Source organism: Delphinapterus leucas, chromosome 1 (genome assembly GCF_059928025.1).
Source record: "Delphinapterus leucas isolate spDelLeu-1000000601 "Yukka" chromosome 1, BTC_Dleu_Yukka2, whole genome shotgun sequence".
NCBI classification, from domain to species: Eukaryota; Metazoa; Chordata; class Mammalia; order Artiodactyla; family Monodontidae; genus Delphinapterus; species Delphinapterus leucas.
The window spans coordinates 82,470,669-82,492,797 of NC_143129.1; the positions used below are offsets into that span (position 1 = coordinate 82,470,669).

The 22,129-nt window shown below is 42.0% G+C and overlaps 1 protein-coding gene across 2 annotated transcripts; it reads right to left on the reverse strand.

The window, feature by feature from the left end:
* Positions 1-4,843: 4,843 nt before the first annotated feature.
* MRPS21 (mitochondrial ribosomal protein S21) lies at positions 4,844-18,260 on the reverse strand. Of its 2 annotated transcripts, none has more exons than XM_022564286.3 (3): positions 18,171-18,260; positions 17,622-17,736; positions 4,844-5,424 (listed from the first exon to the last, which is right to left on the reverse strand). In XM_022564286.3, the coding sequence occupies exons 2-3, from the start codon at positions 17,702-17,704 to the stop codon at positions 5,244-5,246; spliced, it is 264 nt and encodes an 87-aa protein (XP_022419994.1). In that variant the 5' UTR covers positions 17,705-17,736; positions 18,171-18,260; the 3' UTR covers positions 4,844-5,243. The 2 variants fall into 2 exon arrangements, with proteins under 2 accessions (XP_022419994.1, XP_022419993.1); XM_022564285.2 differs by lacking the exon at positions 18,171-18,260 and adding an exon at positions 17,953-18,164.
* Positions 18,261-22,129: the final 3,869 nt, after the last annotated feature.

Here is a 22,129-nt window from a genome sequence, read left to right on the forward strand (position 1 = left end):
GCTTAGTTGCTCCGTGGCATGTGGGATCTTCCCGGACCAGGGCTCGAGCCCGTGTCCCCTGCATTGGCAGGCAGATTCTTAACCAATGTGCCACCAGGGAGGTCCACGGTCAGTTGAATTTTTTGAAGGGTGTCAAGACCATGCAATGGAAAAAGGACAGTCTTTCATCAGATGGTGGAGGGAAAACTGGACATCCACATGCAAAAGAATGAGACCCCTTCCTCATTCCATATACAAAAATTAACCCAAAGTGGATCAAAGACCTAAACGTAAGAGCGAAAACCATAAAAAGTCTTAGAAGAAAACGGGAAAATCTTCATGACATTGAATTTGGCATGATTTTCTTGGATATAACACCAAAAACACAGCAACAAAAGAAAAAATAAATTGGACTTCAAAATTAAAAACTTCTGTGCATCAAAGGACACCATCAAGAGAGAGATCCACAGAATGGGGGAAAATATTTGCAAGTCATATATATAATAAGGGATTAATATATAGAATATATAGAGAACTCCTATAACTCAACAAAAAACAAATAACCCAATTAAGAAATGGGCAAAGGACTTAACTACACATTTTTCCAAAGAAGATATACAGGTGGCCAAAAGGCACATGAAAAGATGCTCAACATCATTAGTCATTAGGGAAATAAAAATCTAAACCACAAGGAGATACCATCTCACATCCATTAGGTTGGTTACTATCAAAAAACCCAGAAAATAACAAGGGTTGACAAGGATATGGAGAAATCGGAACTCTGCACACTGTTAGTGGGAATGTAAGATGGTGCAACCACTATGGAAAAATGCATGGTGGTTTCTCAAAAAACAGGATTACTCTATAATCCAGCAATTCTCCTTCTGGGTATATACCCTAAGAACTAAAAGTAGGGTCTCAAAGAGATACTTGTACATCCACGTTCATAGCAGCATTATTCACATTAGTGAAAAGGTGGAAGCAACCCAAGTGTTTAATGACAGATGAATGAATAAACAAAATGTGGCATATATATATATATACACACATATATATACACACATGTATACATATATATAAACACAATGGAATATTTTTCCTCCATAAAAAGGAATGAATTTCGGATACATAGTACAACATAGATAAACCTTGAAAATATGCTAAGTGAAATAAGCCAGACACAGAAGGGAAAATATTGTATGATCCCACTTATATGAAGTACCTAGAATAGACAAATAGAATAGACAAATACCAGGGGCTATGGGGAGGCAGGGGGTGGAGGGTGGGAAATTATTGCTTAATGATTAGTTTATTTCAGGTGATGAAAATGTTTTGGAAATAGATAGTGGTAATAGTTACATAACACTCAATTGTACATTTAAAAATGGTTAAAAAATGGTAAACTTCATGTTATATATACATTTTAAAAATATTTATTTATGCATTTGGCTGCGCTGGGTCTTAGTTGCGGCACATGGGATCTTCATTGCCCTGTGCAGGATCTTCGTTGTGGCATGTGGGATCTTAGCTGAAGCATGCAGGATCTTTACTTGCGGCAGGCAGGATCAAGTTCCCTGACCAGGGAGCGAACCCGGGCCCCCTGCACTGGGAGTGAGGAGTTTTTGTTTGTTTTAATAAATTTATTTATTTATTTTTATTTTTGGCTGCGTTGGATCTTCGTTGCTGTCGAGGGCCTTCTCCATTTGTGGCAAATAGGGGCTACTGTTCCGTTGCGGTGCGCAGGCTTCTCATTGCGTGGCCTCTCGTTGCGGAGCTCGGGCTTCAGTAGTTGTGGCACGCAGGCTCAGGAGCTGTGGCTCTAGAGCGCAGGCTCAGTAGTTGTGGCACACGGGCTTAGTTGCTCCGCGGCATGTGGGATCTTCCCAGACAAGGGCTCGAACCCATGTTCCCTGCATTGGCAGGCAGATTCTTAACCACTGTGCCACCAGGGAAGCCCGAGTGAGGAGTCTTAACGATTGGACCACCAGGGAAGCCCCTGAATCTAGATCTTTTTGACTATGTAAAAAACTATGCATATAAGGTAGCTGGAACATACTAGAAGCTCCAATCTTTTCCTTTTTCTTCAACTACCTACACTTAATACAGTCTGAAGTAATAGTCGCCTACATATGAACGAGTTCTGTTCCAAGAGCACGTTCGTAAGTCCAGTTTGTTCGTAAGTCCAACAAAGTTAGCCTAGGTACCCAACTAACACAATCAGCTATATAGTACTGTACTGTGATAGGTTTATAATACTTTTCACACAAATAATGTGTACACAAACACAAAAAATAAAACATTTTTAATCTTATAGTACCTTGAGAAGTACAGTAGTACAGTACAACAGCTGGCACGCAGGGGCTGGCACGCACATTCACATCTTTGAAAGTTCGCAACTTGAAGGTTTGTATGTAGAGGACTTACTGTATACAGTGAGTAGTTATTCCTTAGTATTTTCAGTTAACATATAGGCAAACTTATTTTGTACTTAGTGCACTTCTGAAAACTTTAAAAGTACAATGTCAAAGTTACTCAACAGAGTCCAATTTTAAAGGGGTACCTGTTTCCAGAGTACTAAACATGCCTGACAGAGGTAACCCAGTGGACATCTAAGAGATGTCATAGGTGCCTAAGATCAAGGTAGGAGGTATTGTATCTATCGCCCTGTAACTGTGTAAATACTAAAGCACCCCTCTCCCGAAGGTGATGCAGGAATAAAAAGATTAGGGCAATCCCCACTCATTAAATGACCATGAGGTATCCTCTAGCTTCCCAGAGCAGGGAGTGGAAGGTCTTTCTTCCTTCCATGACAGCACAAGCTGATTGGGACCTCACCAAGTCGGCTACCCGCTTCTCACACACGAGGCCTTTTCTACTGGCTACCTGCTACAACCCATCATTGTTCACTGCTCCAGGGCACACGGACAGTGGTCAGGACTGGAGATTAGGACAAGCAGGGGATAATTTCAGAGACGAATTCCAGAGCTTAGCCACCCCTTAGTATTTTGGAGAGACGACAGAAGCAACTTTAGCCTCAGAGAAAAGCTGCCACTTAACAGGGAGAAATGCTGCCAAGTAACAGACCTAGTTCTGCTATCACAAACATATCCTGCCATTTTGGCAGAAGCCAGGTCTTTATTCTTTAGCAACAGCAATCGGCAACAGGTGATAACATGCTGTGGCTCAACATCATTCAAAAGTAATGTACTGAAGACCAAATTCAGAGATTGAAAGGTGTCAGAAGTATCAGTGTCTAATTTGCTAACTTATTAAAATGAGGTTGTACAAAAGTAAGAGTTGAAGACAGGCTGTATATAGAATTTCTCAAACCGCAATGTAAGTTTCTAGAGGACAAGGACCAGATCTTCTATTTATAAGCTGTTTCTATGTAGTGCCCAATAATATGCTTTATTCACCATGGGCCTTATTCCTGATGAGTGGAAGAAAGACAATCAAGCCCTGAGACACAAGGAACACTGGTTCCATCATATCTGCTGTTTAATCAGTAAGTATGGTTATTGTGAAAGAGAGAAAAAGACACTGAAGACAGAATTAAGACCAGAAGAAATCTGAAGCCACGCTACTGTACCACAAGGGGGCAATATTTGAACACTAGTAATCTGGAGAGATAGGAGGCTTGGCAGTTGGCTCTGTTTACTTTTTTTTAACATCTTTATTGGAGTATAATTGCTTTACAATGGTATGTTATTTTCTGCTTTATAACAAAGTGAATCAGTTATACATTGTTTACTTCCTTTTTAAACACTATGCTGAGTGGGCTCCACTCAGGGTGAGGAGAGGTGGGCTAGCCACTTCCACCTACCCTCTGCATTCTCCTACAGGGGTTGGCACCAACTCTCCTTATACTAGCAGGCATGGCTGTTAGGGGACCAAGATCAGAGGAAACACAGCAGGAGAGGAAGCAGAGCAGCTGGTCTTCCCACAGTGGTCAGATGCCCCAGCTGTCAAGAGTCCCATGCCCAGGAGTGCCTGTTGAGGAGGGCAGGGGTGGTAGTTGGGACCTCCACCTGGAATCTCTTTTGAGTACTATAGGGCAATGGTTCTCCAATTTTAGCCTGCATCAGAATCACCTGCAGGGCTTGTTAAACTAGATTGCCGGGCTTCAACCTCAATTTCCAATTCAGAAGGTCTAAAGTAGGGTCCCAAATTTTCCATTTCTAGCAATTTCTCAGGTGATGCTACTGATCTGAAGATCACACTTTGAGAGCCACTGCTGTAGGTATTTCTGGCTTTGTGCCCTTCTTTCTCTTAACACTCCCCCATTCTCTCTTTCCTACCATCCATCTACTGCTTTCTTTTCCACCAACCCTCCACTAGCCTCCTTTAGGAAAACCACAGGAAAGACAAAACAGGGGTGAATGTTAGACTGTCTTAAGGATTCCTTTGGGGAAGGGTTCCAGCTCTCTACCCTGGTTGATGGGTGTTTCAGAAGTAGAATTTATTCCAAATATATACATGTTTCCTCTTCCTTTTACCTAATAGTTGGAAGGCGGTTCAGTAAAGAGGAATAGATCATTTTCCAACAAGATCTTGCTTTGGGTTTCATAAACATTAGACATGGTAGATATACTCCACTACATTTTAAAAAATTTCCCACTTCAGACTACATTTTTAAAAATTACAGTAAAATATAGGGACTTCCCTAGTGGTCCAGCAACTAAGGCTCCATGCTCCCAATGTAGGGGGCCCAGATTCGATCCCTGGTCAGGGAACTAGATCCCTCATGCCACAATTAAAGATCACGCAGGCGGCAACGAAGATCCTGTGTGCTGCAGCTAAGACCTGGCGCAGCCAAATAAATAAATAAATATTTTTAAAAAATTACAGTAAAATATACAAAACATAAAATTTAACATTTTAATCATTTAAGTGTACAGTTCAGTGGCATTAAGTACATTCACGTTGTTGTGCAAGTATCACCACTATCCACCTCCAGAACTTTTTCATCTTCCCAAACTGAAACTCTGCTCTCATTAGACAATAATTTCCCATTCCCCTCCTCCCAACACCAGCCCTTGGCAACCACCATTCTACTCCCAGACTACTTTTGGACTCGGTTTCTCTTTGACTTAATACAAGAAAGTGTCTATTGCTGACTAGTGGGATTGCTTCTATATATGCAGGCCTTCTCGCATATATGTGAGTTTATTGTAAGAAAGGTAAGAGAAAATGGGGTGGGAGAAAGAAAAGAGGTGGAGACAGCTGGATAAGGATTTTCACATGGGGCCTCCTATCCACAGGCCTCAGCAGCCCTGCCACGGATCCGCCCGATTCTTTCGCATCAAGAAGTTGATCTTGCGAGCCATTTCCATGTTGTAGATTCGCCGGCAGGTTTCATAGCTTTCCCTCTGTCGCCGGCGGCAAGGCTTCTCGTAGTATCGCCGTCGCTTTATGTCCTCAATGAGCCCATCCATGGTAAGGATTCTGTATAAAGACAGGCAATGAAGTTAGAGGCTTAGGCTCCTTATTGTTCTTTTCCAGTTTCACAATGATCAGAAATCAATTGACCAAATAACTGGTGTCTGTAAAAATGGTGTGAAATAGTGACAATACAGCATTAACTGCCAACATACAGAGGCCAGGCACCAAACAGTAATATGTGGGGAAATAAAAAGGCAATTAATTATACAGTCCTTGTTCTTGGGGAGTTTATAGTCATGGTCATGTTCTCAACCTTTTTTTTTTTTTTCCTACCACAACACACCTGAGGGATATGGCACAGACCCAAAAGAACAGTGGCTCCCTATGGCAGTGAGTCTCAACCAAGGGGCCATTTCAGAATTTTCAAATGGGTGAGTCATTTGCAATAGGAAAAAATAACTAGGGGTGATTCCTACGTGGTCCTTAGTGGAGAATGTAGTTCCACCCCTACTGTGTTTAAGAGCTGATGCAGCTGAAGTCTGTAAGTCTGAGAAATATCTGGGCCCACTTAATACAGGGAAAGAAGAGGCCCTTATCACAACAGTGATACAAATGGGAGCATTAAAATAACAGCCTCAACCATGATTTTTCCATGTACCACATGCTCCAACCACACTACTTTACTGACTACTCTCTGGACACACATTAATACCAAGTCTTTACTCACACTGCTTCCTCAGCCTAGAATGCCATCCCCAACCCCTAGCTGCCAACCTTCTGAGATTTTCCACATCTTTCTGATGCTAAATCCAGATGCCATCTCTCCACAAAAGCTTTCTCATCTTCTTAGAGAAAATAATTTTGTTGTATACCTATTTAGAGATTATTTCATTTTGCCATTCTGTTATTTATACAAATGTCTCCCTCACTAGACTAATAATCCCTGAAGAGAGAAACCGTATTTTATTAATCTTAATTTAGTTCAATTTGTTTTTTCCTGCCCACCTAATTCCTTACAACACAGTTTCTCTTGGATTCATAACACGCTTAACTCAAACTAGCCCCTTTGTTCTCACTGAGCCAAGAGGACACGGGGGTTTATTCTATAACCTACCTTATCCCTGGGCTCCTGAGAGCTCTGGCTCCAATCTGCAACTTGTCTCTCCCTCTCAACTCATCATCAGTTGGTCCTGAGGAGGTCTGGAGGCACCTGCTGGTACTTCCCTCCATCCTGGCACTGCCCTCCATCCTGGCACTGTTTACATGACCCCATTCCTGCCTACCCTTTCCTTTCATTACATGTAAAAAATAAGTCAAAAACACAACTGGAGGTAGAGAAGTTGAGACATGGCTTAATTATAACTGGAAGGGGGACAGCAGAAGGAAATAAAAATAAGAAATTACCAGCTACTTCCGCTCAGTGGGAAACCCTATTTATTGCTAGTATGTTATACCAAAAGCCCAAGATAACAATAATAGATTGAACGTGTACTTGAAAAGATTTGAGCTTTGGGTACATTACAAATGTGAATAGACATGGGAACCACTATACTTTGGAATCCTCTCCTAGGCTCCTGCTGATTTGTAAGATCAGTTTGTCTAGGTTTTAGTGGCAGGGAGATGCGAGGCAAGGGAATTGTTGCCAACTCCCAGAAGTGGGAGGAGTAGATAATTCAGGTTCTGTTGAAAACACAGTCATGCCCAGAAGTCATGTGGATCCAACACTAGAGTTGTACAATAGAAAAGCAGGACGCCAGGGGACTTCCCTGGTGGCACAGTGGTTAAGAATCTATCTGCCAATGCAGGGGACACAGGTTCAATCTTTGGTCCAGGAAGATCCCACATACCACAGAGCAACTAAGCCCCGTGTGCCACAACTACTGAAGCCTGTGCTCTGTAGGACCCACGTGCCACAACTACTGAGCCCACATGCTGCAACTACTGAAACCCACGCGCCTAGAGCCCATGCTCCACAACGAGAAGCCACCACCACGAGAAGCCACCGCAATGAGAAGCCCACACACTGCAATAAAGAGTAGTCCCCACTCGCCGCAACTAGAGAAAGCCTGCGCGCAGCAACGAAGACCCAACGCAGCCAAAAAAAAGTAGGGCACCAAAGACTCAGTATCTTGGCCCACAAAAGGGTCTCCATTGCTGGCTTTCTTCCTAATTTACCCTTGACTGTTGGTATCCCTCCAGATTCTGACTGTAAACCACCTCCTTTTTGGTTCTACATGATTCCCTTAAACTTTACCACAGGCTTCAACCCTGTGCACAATGCAATCATTTCCTGAAGAGCCTTTAAAAAGTATTCATGCCTTGGTCCCACTCCTCAGAGATTCTGATTTAATTGGTCTCCAGTGGGGTTATACACTGGGTATATTTTAAAACACCCCTCAGGTAATTCTAATGTAGAGCCACACTTGAGAACGGACCCAGACACTGGTTGACTCTTAAATCATTATCTCGGGCTTCTCTGGTGGCGCAGTGGTTGAGAGTCCGCCTGCCGATGCAGGGGACACAGATTCATGTCCCGGTCCGGGAAGATCCCACATGCCGCGGAGCGGCTGGGCCCGTGAGCCATGGCCGCTGGACCTGTGCATCCGGAGCCTGTGCTCCGCAACGGGAGAGGCCACAACAGTGAGAGGCCCGCATACCGCAAAAAAAAAAAAAAAAAAATCATTATCTCTAGCCCCAATCTTATCTTAGAGCTAGACTGATGTTTCCAATTGCCTTAAACCCCACCAAAACCAATTTTATTATCTCCTCCTAAAATTCATTCTTCCTCCTCTGTACTCTCTCTGCTAATGGCATCACCAGTTAGTCAAGCTAAAAATCTCACCATGTTCCTGGAGTAGGCCTTCTCCTTTACTTCCTACACTCACATTTACAATATCCTATACATTCTATAACCTGAAATAGTTCTTAGATCTTTTCCTTCTCTCCTTTCCCTATAGCTACAGCTCTTATTATGGTCCTTATACCTGTACTGAAATAATCATCTAACTGGTCATTTAATCAATAAGTATTTATGGAATCCCAACTCTGTACCAGACACTGTGTTAAATGCTGAGGATATAAAACAAACTTAGGCATAGTTCCCTACCCTTGCAGTCTAGTAGAGAAGACAATTATGTAAGAATTACAATAGAATGTGATAGATGCAAAGATAAGGGAAGCACACAGGAGAGGTATATAATCTGGACTTGATAAGAAGGTGGTTATGAAAGCTTTCTAACGGATACTTTATTTGAATTGTGAAGGGTAAACAGGCTGCCCTATTTCCATTCTCCTTCCCTACACCAATTATTGTCCTAAAACATAAATCAGATTGTGGGACTTCCCAGGTGGCGCAATGGTTAAGAATCCGCCTGCCAATACAGGGGACACGGGTTCGAGCCCTGGTCTGGGAAGATCCCACGGAGCAACTAAGCCTGTGCGCCACAACTACTGAGCCTGCGCTCTAGAGCCCATGAGCCACAACTACTGAGCCCGCGTGCTGCAATTACTGAAGCCCGTGCTCCTAGAGCCTGTGCTCCGCAACAAGAGAAGCCACTACAATAAGAAGTCTGCACACCGCAACGAAGAGCAGCCCCCGCTCGCCCCAACTAGAGAAAGCCTGCACGCAGCAACGAAGACCCAATGCAGCCAAAAATAAATAAATAAATAAATTTATAAAAAATAAATCAGATTGTGTACTCTGACGTTAAAAGATCTTTCCCAATAAACAAAATAGTCTAAGCCAGTGGTTCCCAAACTTGTTTGCTTATTAGAATCACTTGGGGATCTTTAAAACATTCCAATTAAGTCACAAGAGGGGAGGGACACGGGCAGGGTTTGTTAAGTTCCCTAGGTAATTGCAATGTGCAGATAAATTTGGGAACCACTAGTCTAAGCTCAAAGTCCTAAACAACTGAGCTTCACCCTCTCTTTCTCTAGCTTCATCTTTAATAACTTGCCCTAAAAAGCCTATGTCTAGTCATATTGAACTAGGTGTTTTCCAAACACACTACACATGTATTTTTTACATTTGTTCATGATGTTCTCTGAGAATATGATTCCTTTCTTTTTCTGTTTTATGAAAGGCTATTTATTCTTCAAAGGCCCAGATCAAGGGGTAACGACATTTGTAAACTGGTCCAGGAGAAATTAATCACTCCTTCTCTCTGTTCCCAACGCACAGTGGTTCTCAAACTTTGAGACTCATGCCAACAGTCACCTGGAAAACTTGTTAAAACACTGACTGCTGTGCCACCTCGTTTCTGATTCCACAGGTCTAGGGTGGGGCCCACGAATCTGCATTTCTAACAAGTTCCCAAATGATTTCGCTGCTAATGGTCCAGGGAGAACCAATGCCACAGTACACTTTTAAAGTACTGATCAGACAGTATTATATTTAGCCATGTTTGGTTTTTTAGTTTTTAAATTCTCCCTTACGGGGTTGCGTGCTTTCTAAGGTTAGAGATTAAGTCTTTCATTTTTGCATTTAATATAGTACTTGGCAAAAGAGCAAATATCAGTAAATGTATGACAAAAATGAATCCTCTTGGTGACTAACAAATGTCCACAGCTCAAGGGATTAAGTTACTTTCTAACAGACACAGTTCTTGGGAATATCAGCTCAGAAGGCCTCAACATTACCTTTACTAAAATGGCACATTAGACTTTAGAAAGCATTTTCATATCCATGACCCTAATCATTATCCTATGAAACTGATTAAGCAGGTAATGTCATCTTTTTTTTTTTTTGGCCGCACCACGTGGCATGCAGGATCTTACCACTGGACCACCAGGGGAGTTCCCGTCATCTCTTTACAGATTAGAAAACTGAAGTTTAGAGAGGCTGACCTGCCCAAGATCACAAAATGGAGCTAGCAGTAGAATTCAGGTCTTTAGTGCAGTGCTCTGTAATAGCACTCTGCTTCTCAAACAAAAACCACTGAGGTTTGAAAGACAAATTATTGTGGTGCCCATGGGCAAAGTGAAAAATGAGGGAGGAAAGAGCTGGGCCAGGCTCCTTAATTAGAGTAAAAAGATGCAAGCCAAGAAGACATGGCATACAAAGGGAAAGGAATTGATCCAAACAATTAAGTATTTATTTCTGTCTAGACCCTGTTTACTGCTATTTAATGAAGGCCACTTTTTGGACTAGAGACTAGCATATTAGAGAAAAAACAGAAAAAACAACAACAAAAAAAGTGCCTGAAAGGGAAAGACTGGAAATATAAAAAGGGCAAGGAGACTGGATTTGAGGAGAAACTATGAAAAGAACAGAGACCCTAGATATGACTTCACCTAGGAAGAAGAGCCTACTGGAATGACAAAGACAGTTTAAAGTAGTATGAAAGAAAACAGCAAAAGGAGGAGGAGTTTAGAAACACACTCAGGTATCCTACTGGAGTTTCAAAAGGGTTCTGAAACAGAAGTGATCATCTTACCAAGTAAATGCCTGTGTGGTCAGGCAGAAAAGAAAGACAAGAAAAAAGTACCAAAGGAATGTTAGAGGAGGTGAAAAAAGTGAAAAGATCGGTGGCCCCCAACATAATGATGGGGTTGCTAAATGGTGTTCCTTGGATGGTTCTAGTTCCAAAACACAAACCAAATAAATTCCAAGGTGCAAGGTGAGGATTTCCTTCCTTACCTTGCACTTTCTAGGTATCCTGAAAAAGCACAGATTATCTTCAAATGTTCCAGAATCCCTAAAGTAGAGGCATCTACTCAACTCATTTCTAATAAAGGATGTAGGAAGTGTTTTGTAGAACTCATGAAGTAAATAGAGAGGGTGTTACTAATGATGCTTCTGCTTTCACAGGTAGTTCAAGGACTAGTCAACCAAGGAGTTTAGAGTAAACAGATCAACCCGGAGTTTGGGCGCCTGGCAACCTAACATTTAAGGAGAACTCAGCTGCCAGTTCAACAGACTATGTAAAAGGAGCTGAGCTGCCTGGGCTGGGGAATTTGGGGGTGGCAGACTCACATGTCAGTGTAGCCAGCCTACATCAGGATCAACATGTACACAGAAGGACTCAATGGGCCCAGAAGCTCACCTACCAGGAATAAAAGGGTTCAACTGGGCATGCTTCCAGTGTGCTTGCCTTTCTTTACTTGGGCACCAGCCAATCACGCAGGGCTTCCTAATGACCCCCACTCTCCATCTCTTCATCCCAGGGCACCAATGAGGGCCCTTGGTTATATAACAAGCATTTTGTGGTGGTCTCACTGTGCAGACACATAGGCTGTTTCCTTTGTAAGACTACATCTGTGCTCCAAACATGCTAAAGCTTTAACCACCTCCCTCTCCTCTCATTTGCTCTCATACCTACTGTTGTAATTAGACCGCAGAACATGCAACTTATTTTTAAATTACCAACTATCAGAAAGCTGAGAGAAACGAGGAGAAGCCTGGGATTTAAGAGAGATATACAGCAAAGGCAGCCAGAGGACATTACGGAAAACCAGAGGAAAAGAAGTAAAGTGTCAGAAAATACTGTGTTTGGATGGACTTGGAGGGCATTATGCTTAAGTGAAATAAGTCATATAAAGACAAATACTGTATAATCTCACTTATATGTGGCATCTAAAAAATACAATAAACTAGTGAAAGTAACAAAAAGAAGCAGGCCCACAGATATAGAGAACAAACTAGTGGTTACCAGTGGGGAGAGGGTAGGGGAGGGGCAATATAGGGGTAGAGGATTAAGAAGTACAAACTATTAGGTATAAAATAAGTTACAAGAGGAATTCCCTGGCGGTCCAGTTGTTAGGACTCACCACTTTCAATGCCAGGGCCCGGGTTTGATCCCTGGTCAGGAAACTAAGGTCCCCAAAGCTGCATGGCGCAGCCAAATAAATAAATAAATAAGCTACAAGAATATATTGTACAACATGGGGAATATAGCCAATATTTTACAATAACTATAAATGGAGTATAACCTTTAAAAAATTGTGAATCACTATATTGTACACCTGTAACTTATATTATATTATACAGTAACTGTACTTCAATACAAGAAAAAAAAGGGCTTCTCTGGTGGCTCAGTGGTTAAGAATCTGCCTGCCAATGCAGGGCACATGGGTTCGAGCCCTGGTCCAGGAAGATCCCACATGCTGCAGAGCAACTAAGCCATGTGCCACAACTACTGAGCCTGCGCTCTAGAGCCCATGAGCCACAACTACTGAGCCTGCATGCCACAACTACTGAAGCCTGTGTGCCTAGAGCCTGTGCTCCGCAACAAGAGAAGCTACCGCAATGAGAAGCCTGTGCACCACAACGAAGAGTAGCCCCTGCTTACCTCAATTAGGGAAAGCCCACGTGCAGCAATGAAGACCCAACGCAGCCAAAAAATAAATAAATTAAATAAATAAATTAAAAAAAAAAAAAAGAAAGAAAGAGAAAGAAAATACTGGGCTTCCCTGGTGGTGCAGTGGTTAAGAATCCGCCTGCCAATGCAGGGGACATGGGTTCAAGCCCTAGTCCGGGAAGATCCCACACGCCGTGGAGCAACTAAGCCCGTGCGCCACAACTACCGAGCCTGCACTCTAGAGCCAGTGAGCCACAACTACTGAAGCCTGTGCGCCTAGAGCCCATGCTCCGCAACAAGAGAAGCCACCGCAATGAGAAGCCCGTGCACCACAATGAAGAGTAGCCCCCACTCCCCGCAACTAGAGAAAGCCCACACACAGCAACGAAGACCCAATGCAGCCAAAAATAAACAAAATAAATAAATTTATAAAAAAAAGGAAAGAAAGAAAATACTGTGTTTACTGTATTTGACAGACTGACAGATAGGAAGGCTGGGACACTCCAGAACCAACCTGCTCACATTTGGATGCTTAAAAGTCCTTGCCTATTCTAAGAACAAAATATTTGTTCACTTTTTTCTCCTGAGGCTAAAATACAATTTAAGGATATGTATCTAACACTCCAAGATAAAAAGGAACATATGCAGCTTCCCAAAGAATAAATCTACATTGACAAAATACATATCCTCCCCAAAGATTATAAAAATCGCTGCCATAATACTTGCTCCAAGCTGGCTTCTTCCAACCATGCACTTCTTGCACTGTTTTCCTAGATAACCTTAGTCACAAAGTTAGAATTTTCCAAATTCATAAGGAAGCCTAAAACAAGATCATCACACCTCAGGCCCTAAGTGTCTGGGACCAGAATTTCTTCATTTTTTTTTCCTGCCTAACCATGCCTCTCCTTTCTGATCAAATTCTTTTCTTTTTCAGCAATGTAAATTGTTTTTCCCCCCCAGATCTATTCCTATGTTGGTGTTTTAATTCCTGAAGTGAGGAAAAAGTAATACCACATTTCTTACCTAGGATACTTGATAGAATGCCAAGGGTACTATCCAAAGACAAAAATCTCTAGATAAATTCAATGCATCTGCCTGGAGGACCAACTTTAACTAGAGTGGAAGTGGGGGTGCTAGCCCTAAAACAAACGTAAAGACAACAAATAAAAATCACCTAAAATTTTAATTAAAAAAAGAGAGATTAAAAAAAGAAATTCCATGTTTGCTTGTGGTGGAAGAGCCCCTTATAGTTCCTTCACTCTCTTACTCCTGTTAAGTATACTTCAGTGGAAAGGTTTGACAAACACTAAACTTAGGGAGTGACAGAAGATAAAGGAACATTTATATTCATTAAGTAGACATTTATTGAGAGCTTTCTATGCACCTGACACTTTGGTAAATGCAAGGAATATACAAATGAAAAAGCATAGGTCTCTACCCTTAAGACTATTAAAATCCTAGCTGAATATTAAAATCTCACGAGACATTGTAAAAAATGCTGCTGGTCAGACGCCACCATCGAGAGATTGATTTAGTCTCAGGTTGGGCCCTGACATCACGAGGGTTTTTGTTTTTTGTTTTAAATAAAGATTCCCCCAGGTGATTGGCAGCAGGGTCAAAAACCACATAGCGTTACACTGACCAGTTTCCTGCTGTTTCTGACTAAAATGAGCATTTCTACCCAGGAAAAAAGTATGCATAAACTGCAATTCACCTATAAAAAGAGAATCTTAAAAGTATGGGACTCTTGTTTAACAGAAAGGAGGAAGGAGGAAAGAAGAAAGGAAAGAAGGAAGAAATCAATTTAGAAATATTTGAAAACAGATTCTTAGGAACAAGAAGGTATAAGATAGTACTAGGCCAGGCCAGATGACAGAAGGTATCCAAACACACCTCACCTTCTGTCATTTATTTCTTTTTTTCTCACCTACACCCACTCCACACCTGGGATCAGGAAAGATTTTCAGATAAAATGAAAAAAAAAGAAAAAACAGGAAAAGCAAAACCCTCATGTTGCTTAAATAAAAAGGTATTTGCTAAATTAGGATTTCATAAGAGGCGGAGATACAGAGATTTGTTTCCAGGTTAATTAGAACAATCCCAGGCAAAAAAATAGAAGAAGAGTCTTCTCTCCGAAGATGAATTGGCCTTACGCTTTCTGCAGACTTGGCATCAATAGAGAGATGATCAACTCCTTTAGGCAGGAAGTTAGAAACATTTTGTTTTTCAGGTTTTAAATTTTTGTAAGTGGAAATGGGGGATGAGGGAGCAGTGCATACAGAGGGAATAAATGCTGTTATTTCAAAATGAGATTAGCATTAGCATATAGAGAAGAAGCCTTGGTTGGAAAGTACCAGCATGTATAGGAAAAGTCATTCCAATATACCAGTAGCCAACTAGAGCCTCAGGGCAAAATAAAGCTAAATTATTTTCTCATTTTTTCACCTCCAGGCCACCTTGAGCATAACTTGATAATCAGGGAGCATAAGAGAAAAAACAGTTAAAGCAAACTGTCAGTCTCTCAAAACAAATGAATAAACAAATCACCCACGAAGTAAAACCAAAAGGGTAAAAACTCCCTTACAGTTACTTCCAAATTATGATAATAGCTAACACATAATGCCTACTATGTGCCAAGCACTGTCCTAAGCAATTTATTTATATTACTAACTTAATCCTCACATCAACCCTATGAGGTGGGCACTATTATTAGTTCCATTTTACTGAAGAAACTGAGGCAGAGATATTAAGTAGCTAATCACAGATTATGAGGCCAATAAATGGCACAGCAGGGATCTGAACCAGTCAGTTGGCTCTGTGCTCTAAACCACTAAGTTATGCTGCCTCATTTATGTGAGAAAACTATTTTTAGGCCTGGCTTTGGTCAAAAGTATTAAAGTTGCAGCTACTTTCTTTCTTTCTTTCTTTTTTTGGCCTTGTGGCCATGCTGCGCAGCATGTGGGATCTTAGTTCACGCCCCCACCTCCCCACCCCCAATCGTGCCCCCTGCAGTGGAAGGGCAGAGTCCTAACCACTGGACTGCCAGGGAATTCCCTGTAGCTGCTTTCTTGATACAACTGTAAGAAATGGTTCAATAAATAATGCTGCACAAATTATTTTTTGGTTCTTCATCAGAGTAGTTAATTTCCTAAAAACAAAATTCTTGCTTTTGTGTTATTTGTTCTTTAAGAATAAAAGAGGTGAGGGGAGCTAAAGCTGAGCCTCTGGAAATTTGTTTTACTTTGACATCCCTTAACAATACAAACATCACAGTCACCCTAGTTAGAAGACCCATCTAAATCCACCAAAATAAATCATACAGAAAAAAACTTGGGATTCCCTGGCGGTCCAGTGGTTAGGACTCTGCGCTTGCACTGCAGGGGGCCCAGGTTCGATCCCTCCTCAGGGAACTAAGATCCTGCAAGCTGCACTGCACAACCAAAAAACAAACAAACAAAAAACTTACAGGAAGAGGTCAGAAGGGTGAGGTAATCTACAAGACTTCCTTTCCCCAAATTCAGCATTTCATCTCACTAGCTAATTCACTTCAGAATCTGTAAAGACATTCACTTGGTGCTTCCAGTATAGGGGCAGAGAAAGATCATTAGACATCTCAACCCTCCCACAGACATGCCACTTAAAGGTCTAAAATAGGAGAGTAGGGAATGAGCAGCAATACAAAAACATGAAATAGGATTATCTTACTGCCCTGTACTTAACTGATTATCTTTACTTTCAACGCAAGTGAAAATGCAGAGGGAACAGCTTCTGCCCAAGGATATGACTGGCATGCACAGTCACTGAAAGAAGAGGCTGACCCAAGACCAGATCCTTTTAAAAGACATACAAATCATCCTCAGCCTGCAACTGCTTCTCAATTACATAGCTTCTGACAGCACCTTTGTCCTCATTTACTATGGTCCTCTGCCATCCAGCCCTCCACACCTAGAACTCTTTGCTTGGATAAGAACTGGTTCTCTTTCATTTACCTTCTTAGTCCCCAAGAACCCCACCTATATTTAAACCCAATCAAATAAGGATTCTTAACTGGAGAGTGACTGCCGTAGGTCTCTCCATTTCCAGAGAAACTAGTCAATAATGTAGTAACAGAGCAAAGAACATTGCACTAGAAAATTGTGATCTATGCTTCTTTCCACCATTCAACAATTGTAACCCAAGGAATATAACTCAATCTCCCTAGGCTTCTCTTACTTCTGACATAAAGCTACCACCTTAGTGGCCTTAAGGCAGAGGACCAGCTCATATATTAACATCTCTTTCATATAATTATTTGATAATTCAACTCAACAAGCATTTGTTTCTCCAAACTCTGCTTCACTGGGGAGAAAATGATAAGTGAAAGTCAAAATCCTTACAACTAGTGATAAGGGAAGCTTAAGGAACTATTTTCTTGAGAAACCACAACTGTGAGGCGTTTTTTATTAGAGTCATTCTACATCTCTTACCCTAGCATTCAAAACCTTTCAATACAGCTCCTCCACTCCAGCCAGTTCATTTCCATCTTGTTTTTGCTTGTGTTGTTAACCGTTCTCTGAACCTGTAACACTTTTCTATCTCTTGCTTGCTTCTCTAAGATCCCAAATCTGAGTTCATCTTTTCCATTAGCCTTGTCCCACACCAATCCCTCACTCAGCTTTCTATATATCATGTACTATGTTTTCACTTACTAGCAATTTTATAACTTGATTTTCCCTTTGGGCTCTTTTTAAAGTCTTGGATAGAATTCAGGTTCATTATCAAAGGAATGACGGCTGATAAGTAAGCCTCACAGTTAGGTTTGGGAAAGAATTTCATTTTTAATATAGTAAACTGAAGGTCTGAGAAGTTTCAAGGCTGTGAACACTGGTTTGAGACAACCTACAACAGGGGAAGTGAGAGAATAACCACCGCACTTCTCAAGAGTTGGTCTAGGCCTGATTCTGGTCCCTAACCAGTTACCTGTTTAGGGTCCTGTATGCACCTTCCACATTCCCTTCCTGTACCATCACAGTTCTGGCAATGAACTTCAGATGTTTTGCCATGACCTTGGATTTAAGTCTTCAGTCTGCAGGACCTAAAGTATGGCGGAGAAAGGGGTAGTAAAGTCTAGAGACCAGCTAATAAAGAGAAACACAACAGAATACACAACGACGTAGCTTATTCAGGGCCCGGAAATGCAACGGGCTCTGGAACATGCGCGACTGGGGCACGTGCAAGTCCTCATATCCTAGAAAGTATACGCGACTTGTTATCAAGATTCGCCCGATCTCTTTGCCAATACAAACCCTACCATAGGGAAGAAGACAGACGGTAGCAGGGCGTCCCCACGTAGATTTATCTGGCCGGTCATGGAAAACCGGGACGCGCCGCAGGCGTCCCCTCTCCCTCCCAATTACCGCTCCTCGTCCCAGGACGGTTTGGGGTGGGAGCCGGGAACAGGGTCTCTCCGTGCTTGGAAGGCGGGAATCGCGAGAACCGCGCCCTCCCGCCACACCCGCCTCACTTTACCCTTCCTTAGCACAAGGTCCTCAACGCTCGGCGCCCAGCCGACTGGAAGCCCGCCCCGACCGGAAGCGGAAGTTGCGTGATCTCCAGCGCCGCGCGAAGACAATGAGGCTGAAAGGGAAATGAAGCTACGTGGAAACCATGGCAACCGTCCTTCTGGCCGGGGTTGGCTGTTTCTCTAATCCTCTCCCACCACCGCCAACCCCCGGGCCTGGACTCAACACCTGACAAAGCAAAATACTTGTTGCCTTAAATTCCGCCCTAAACGGATTCCTCGCTTTCTCGTGGAGTCGCCGTCCTTCGGCATCAGAGGTCAGCCCGATTCCGTACCCCTTAATCCTATTAAATCTTTTATTTAAAATTGAAGTATAGTTGATTTAAAATGTGGTGCCAATCTCTGCTGTAATCCTATTAAACCTTAAATAGATAATCCATTTCTTTTTCTGGAAGGAAAATAAGAATAGGCGAAGCTTCCTGAGCATGCTTCCTGTTTTCGCCAAGGACAGATTCCTTGAGATCTGCTCTCCGGATGGAAAAGAGTTTTACCCCCTCATCTGCCTGAAAACTAAGGGAAAAAAAAATGAAATGAACATACTATCAGATTCCTATAACATCACCTTCTCAGACATTTCACTAAATAAAGTGAAATCACTGAAGAAAGAATCAATACAGGGCTTCCCTGGTGGCGCAGTGGTTAAGAATCCGCCTGCTAACGCAGGGTACACGGGTTTGAGCCCTGGTCTGGGAAGATCCCACATGCCGCGGAGCAACTAAGCCCGCGCCTAGAGCCAGTGCTCTGCAACAAGAGAAGCCACCACTATGAGAAGCCCGTGCACCACATCAAAGAGTAGTCCCCACTCGCCTCAACTAGCGAAAGCCTGTGAGCAGCAACGAAGATCCAACGCAGACAAAAATATAAATTAAAAAAAACAAGAATTGGGAAACACCTGCAGGATTTAGAATCAAAGACTCTTTTATGTCAGCTTCTATCCCATTTGTCTCCTAGTGACAGTATAAATAACTCCTTTTTTATTTCTTCCTCATTGTGGAAACAGCTTTCCTTTTATTTTATTCGTATGTTACTTCTACATATATATCATTTTATGGTTATTCACATATGTTCGGATCTACTGGAATACAGTAGGGAAAGGCGCAGAAGAAAGTAGGTCCTAACCAGGTACTTGTGTAATAAGGTTCTTTGGTTACCTCCCCTAAAACACAGAGGCACATACACACACACAGATGTATCGTCATCAATTATGCTAATAGACCTCACACAAAAACTGAAGCCTTGGACTTCCCTGGTGGTGCAGTGGTTGAGAATCCACCTGCCAATGCAGGGGACACGGGTTCGAGCCTTGGTCTGGGAAGATCCCACACGCTGCGGAGCAACTAAGCCTGTGCACCACAACTGCTGAGCCTGCACTCTAGAGCGTGTGAGCCACAACCACTGGGGCTAGGGCCCAAGCTCTGCAACAAGAGAAGCCACTGCAATGAGAAGCCTGCACACCGCAAGGAAGAGTAGCCCCCGCAACTAGAGAAAGCCTGCGCACAGCAACTAAGACCCAATAAAAAAAAATAAATAAATAAATTTATTTTAAAAAAAATCTAAAAACAAAAAAACCCTGAAGCCTGCTTTAGAGTAAGCCAGGTTCAAAGTACCAAAATAGAGCTAGACTGGAACATGATTATGCTTATCAACAAACTTTTATTGAATGCCTACTTTGTGTCATGCTGCTGACTCTTGGACTACCAAAAGACAGCAAGTAGCCATAAAAAATAAATAGTAAAACAAGGTAGCATATATTGAATGCAAAATAAATTATATAGGCAACATAATATAGTGTAAAGCAAGGATTGGAAGTCAGGAGATCTGGATTCTATGCAAATTCTGATACTGAGGCATATGACCTTGAACAAGTCACTTAAACCAGTAGTCTACAAAGTACTGCCTACCGGTCAAATCCAGCTCCACTCTTGCTTTTGTAAATAAAACTTTATTGGAACACAGCTGTGCTGTTTGTTTATATATTAGGTATAGCTGCTTTGGGCTACAATGGCAGAGTTGGGTAGTTGCAGCAGAGATGTATGGCCCACAAAGCATATATCTATCTGGCTCTTGCTAAGCCCTGACTTAAACGCTCAGTCTATTCCTCATTTGTAAAATGGAACTAATATCTGCTGTCAATCACACAAAATTTGTCATGGGAATCAAATGGGATAAAATATAAAAATACTTTGAAAGATAAGAAGAGGAAAAGTAGCATTTTTGAGAACCTACAATATACCAAACCTTGTACTAAGCAGTTTATGTACCTGACTTCATTTGAAGGAGTAAAGGGCCAAAGACTAAGCATATATATCTTTAATGGAGCGAATAATTGGGAGAAGGACTTGAGTTAGTCATGGAAAGAAGTGTAGGGCTTAGTTAACAGAAGCAGGAAAGGCTGGGCAAGGTGAATGGCATGAACAGGAGTTTAGAGGCAAAAAGGCTTACAGTGTTCAGGGCAAACAACAAAAACAACAAAAACCTGGAACAGAGGGATCATACAGGGGAGCAGAGGGAGAAACAGAGACCTTGACTAAAGGCTCTAGACTTTCTTCTCAAAATACCAGGGAGCCATTGAATAGGTAATGACATGCAAAGCATTGTTCCAGGAAGATTAATCTTGTTATCAGTGAGAAGGGTTTAGAGGTAAGAGAGACTATTGCTATAGTTAAGGTTTAGACCAGAGAGGTGGCAATGGAATGGATAGGAAGAAACAGATTTCAAGAGACATTCCAAATACAGAATAAAAGGGATTTGGTGATTAAATACACCACGTTTTAAGCCTAGTTATATAGAAAAATGATGGTACCAGGGCTTCACTGGTGGTCCAGCGGGTAAGACTCTGTGCTCCCAATGCAGGGGGCCCAGATTCAATTCCTGGTTGGGGAACTAGATCCCGCATGCCACAACTAAGAGTTCGCATGCCGCAATTAAGAGTCCACACGCTACAGCTAAAGAGCCCGCACGCGGCAATGAAGATCCCGTGTGCCACAACTAAGACCTGACGCGGCCTCAATAAATAAGTAATAAATAAATATTTTAAAGAATTAAAAGAAAAATGATGGTACCATCATTAACAGAAAAAAAGAGGTTGTAAAAAGGCAGAACGGGACATCTCTAAAAGAAGGATAATAGTTTGATTGGTGAGCACTAGAAAAGGTACCAGACTGGAAAATGAGTTCCGTATGACACATTGTGTTGTCTTACACAAGCTACCTAAGTTTTCTCATCTATAAAATGAAGGGGTTGAATTAGATACAGATGGTACCCTCTTGGCTCTAAAATGCTGAAATTTTCAATGTTTTAAGTGTTAGTAATATGTAAATGGAACTGTCCAGCAGAAATGTAGACATTCAGTATGTCATCTCAGGAAAGATTGGGACTGAAGATGAAGCTTCAGAAGTCTTCTAAGTTGAGGCAATAATTAGAACCATGAAAGGAGATGAAACCTTGAAGTGAAGGAATGTAGTTAGAGAAAAGAGCCAAGGGCTGAGCCTAAGGGAACATGCATACTCTGGAGTGGGCAGAAGTGAGGCTATTAAGAGATATAGAAGTTGTTGCCAGATAGGTAAGAGGAGAATTAGGATAGCGTGCTGACATGGGATCCAAGGGAGGAGAGTTTCAGTAGGCATTACCAAGAGTGTCAAATGATACTGAGAGCATGGAGTACCTAGGCTTTGTAAAAGCCCCTGGATCTAGCTATTGACTGGATGGAAGCTACATTATAATACTCTAATTCTGTAAGATCTTCTTAGTGACTTAAGAAGGTGCAGTAGAGTGATAGCAGTGGATGCTAGGCTGCAAGAATTTAAGGACTGAGTTGTGGAAGGGAGTCAGAAAGAGTATGATTAGACTACTCTTCTTTTTTTGGGGGGGGTTGTTTTTTCATTTTTGTTTTTTAATTTTTTGGCTG

What these genes read in the sequence shown, in the direction of transcription:
- MRPS21 (XM_022564286.3), bottom strand. Translation starts at nt 17,704, where the DNA reads ATGGCAAAACATCTGAAGTTCATTGCCAGAACTGTGATGGTACAGGAA. An exon ending in GCATACAGGACCCTAAACAG is followed by an intron (nt 5,425 to 17,621) that starts GTAACTGGTTAG and finishes GTCTTTATACAG; the next exon opens with AATCCTTACCATGGATGGGC.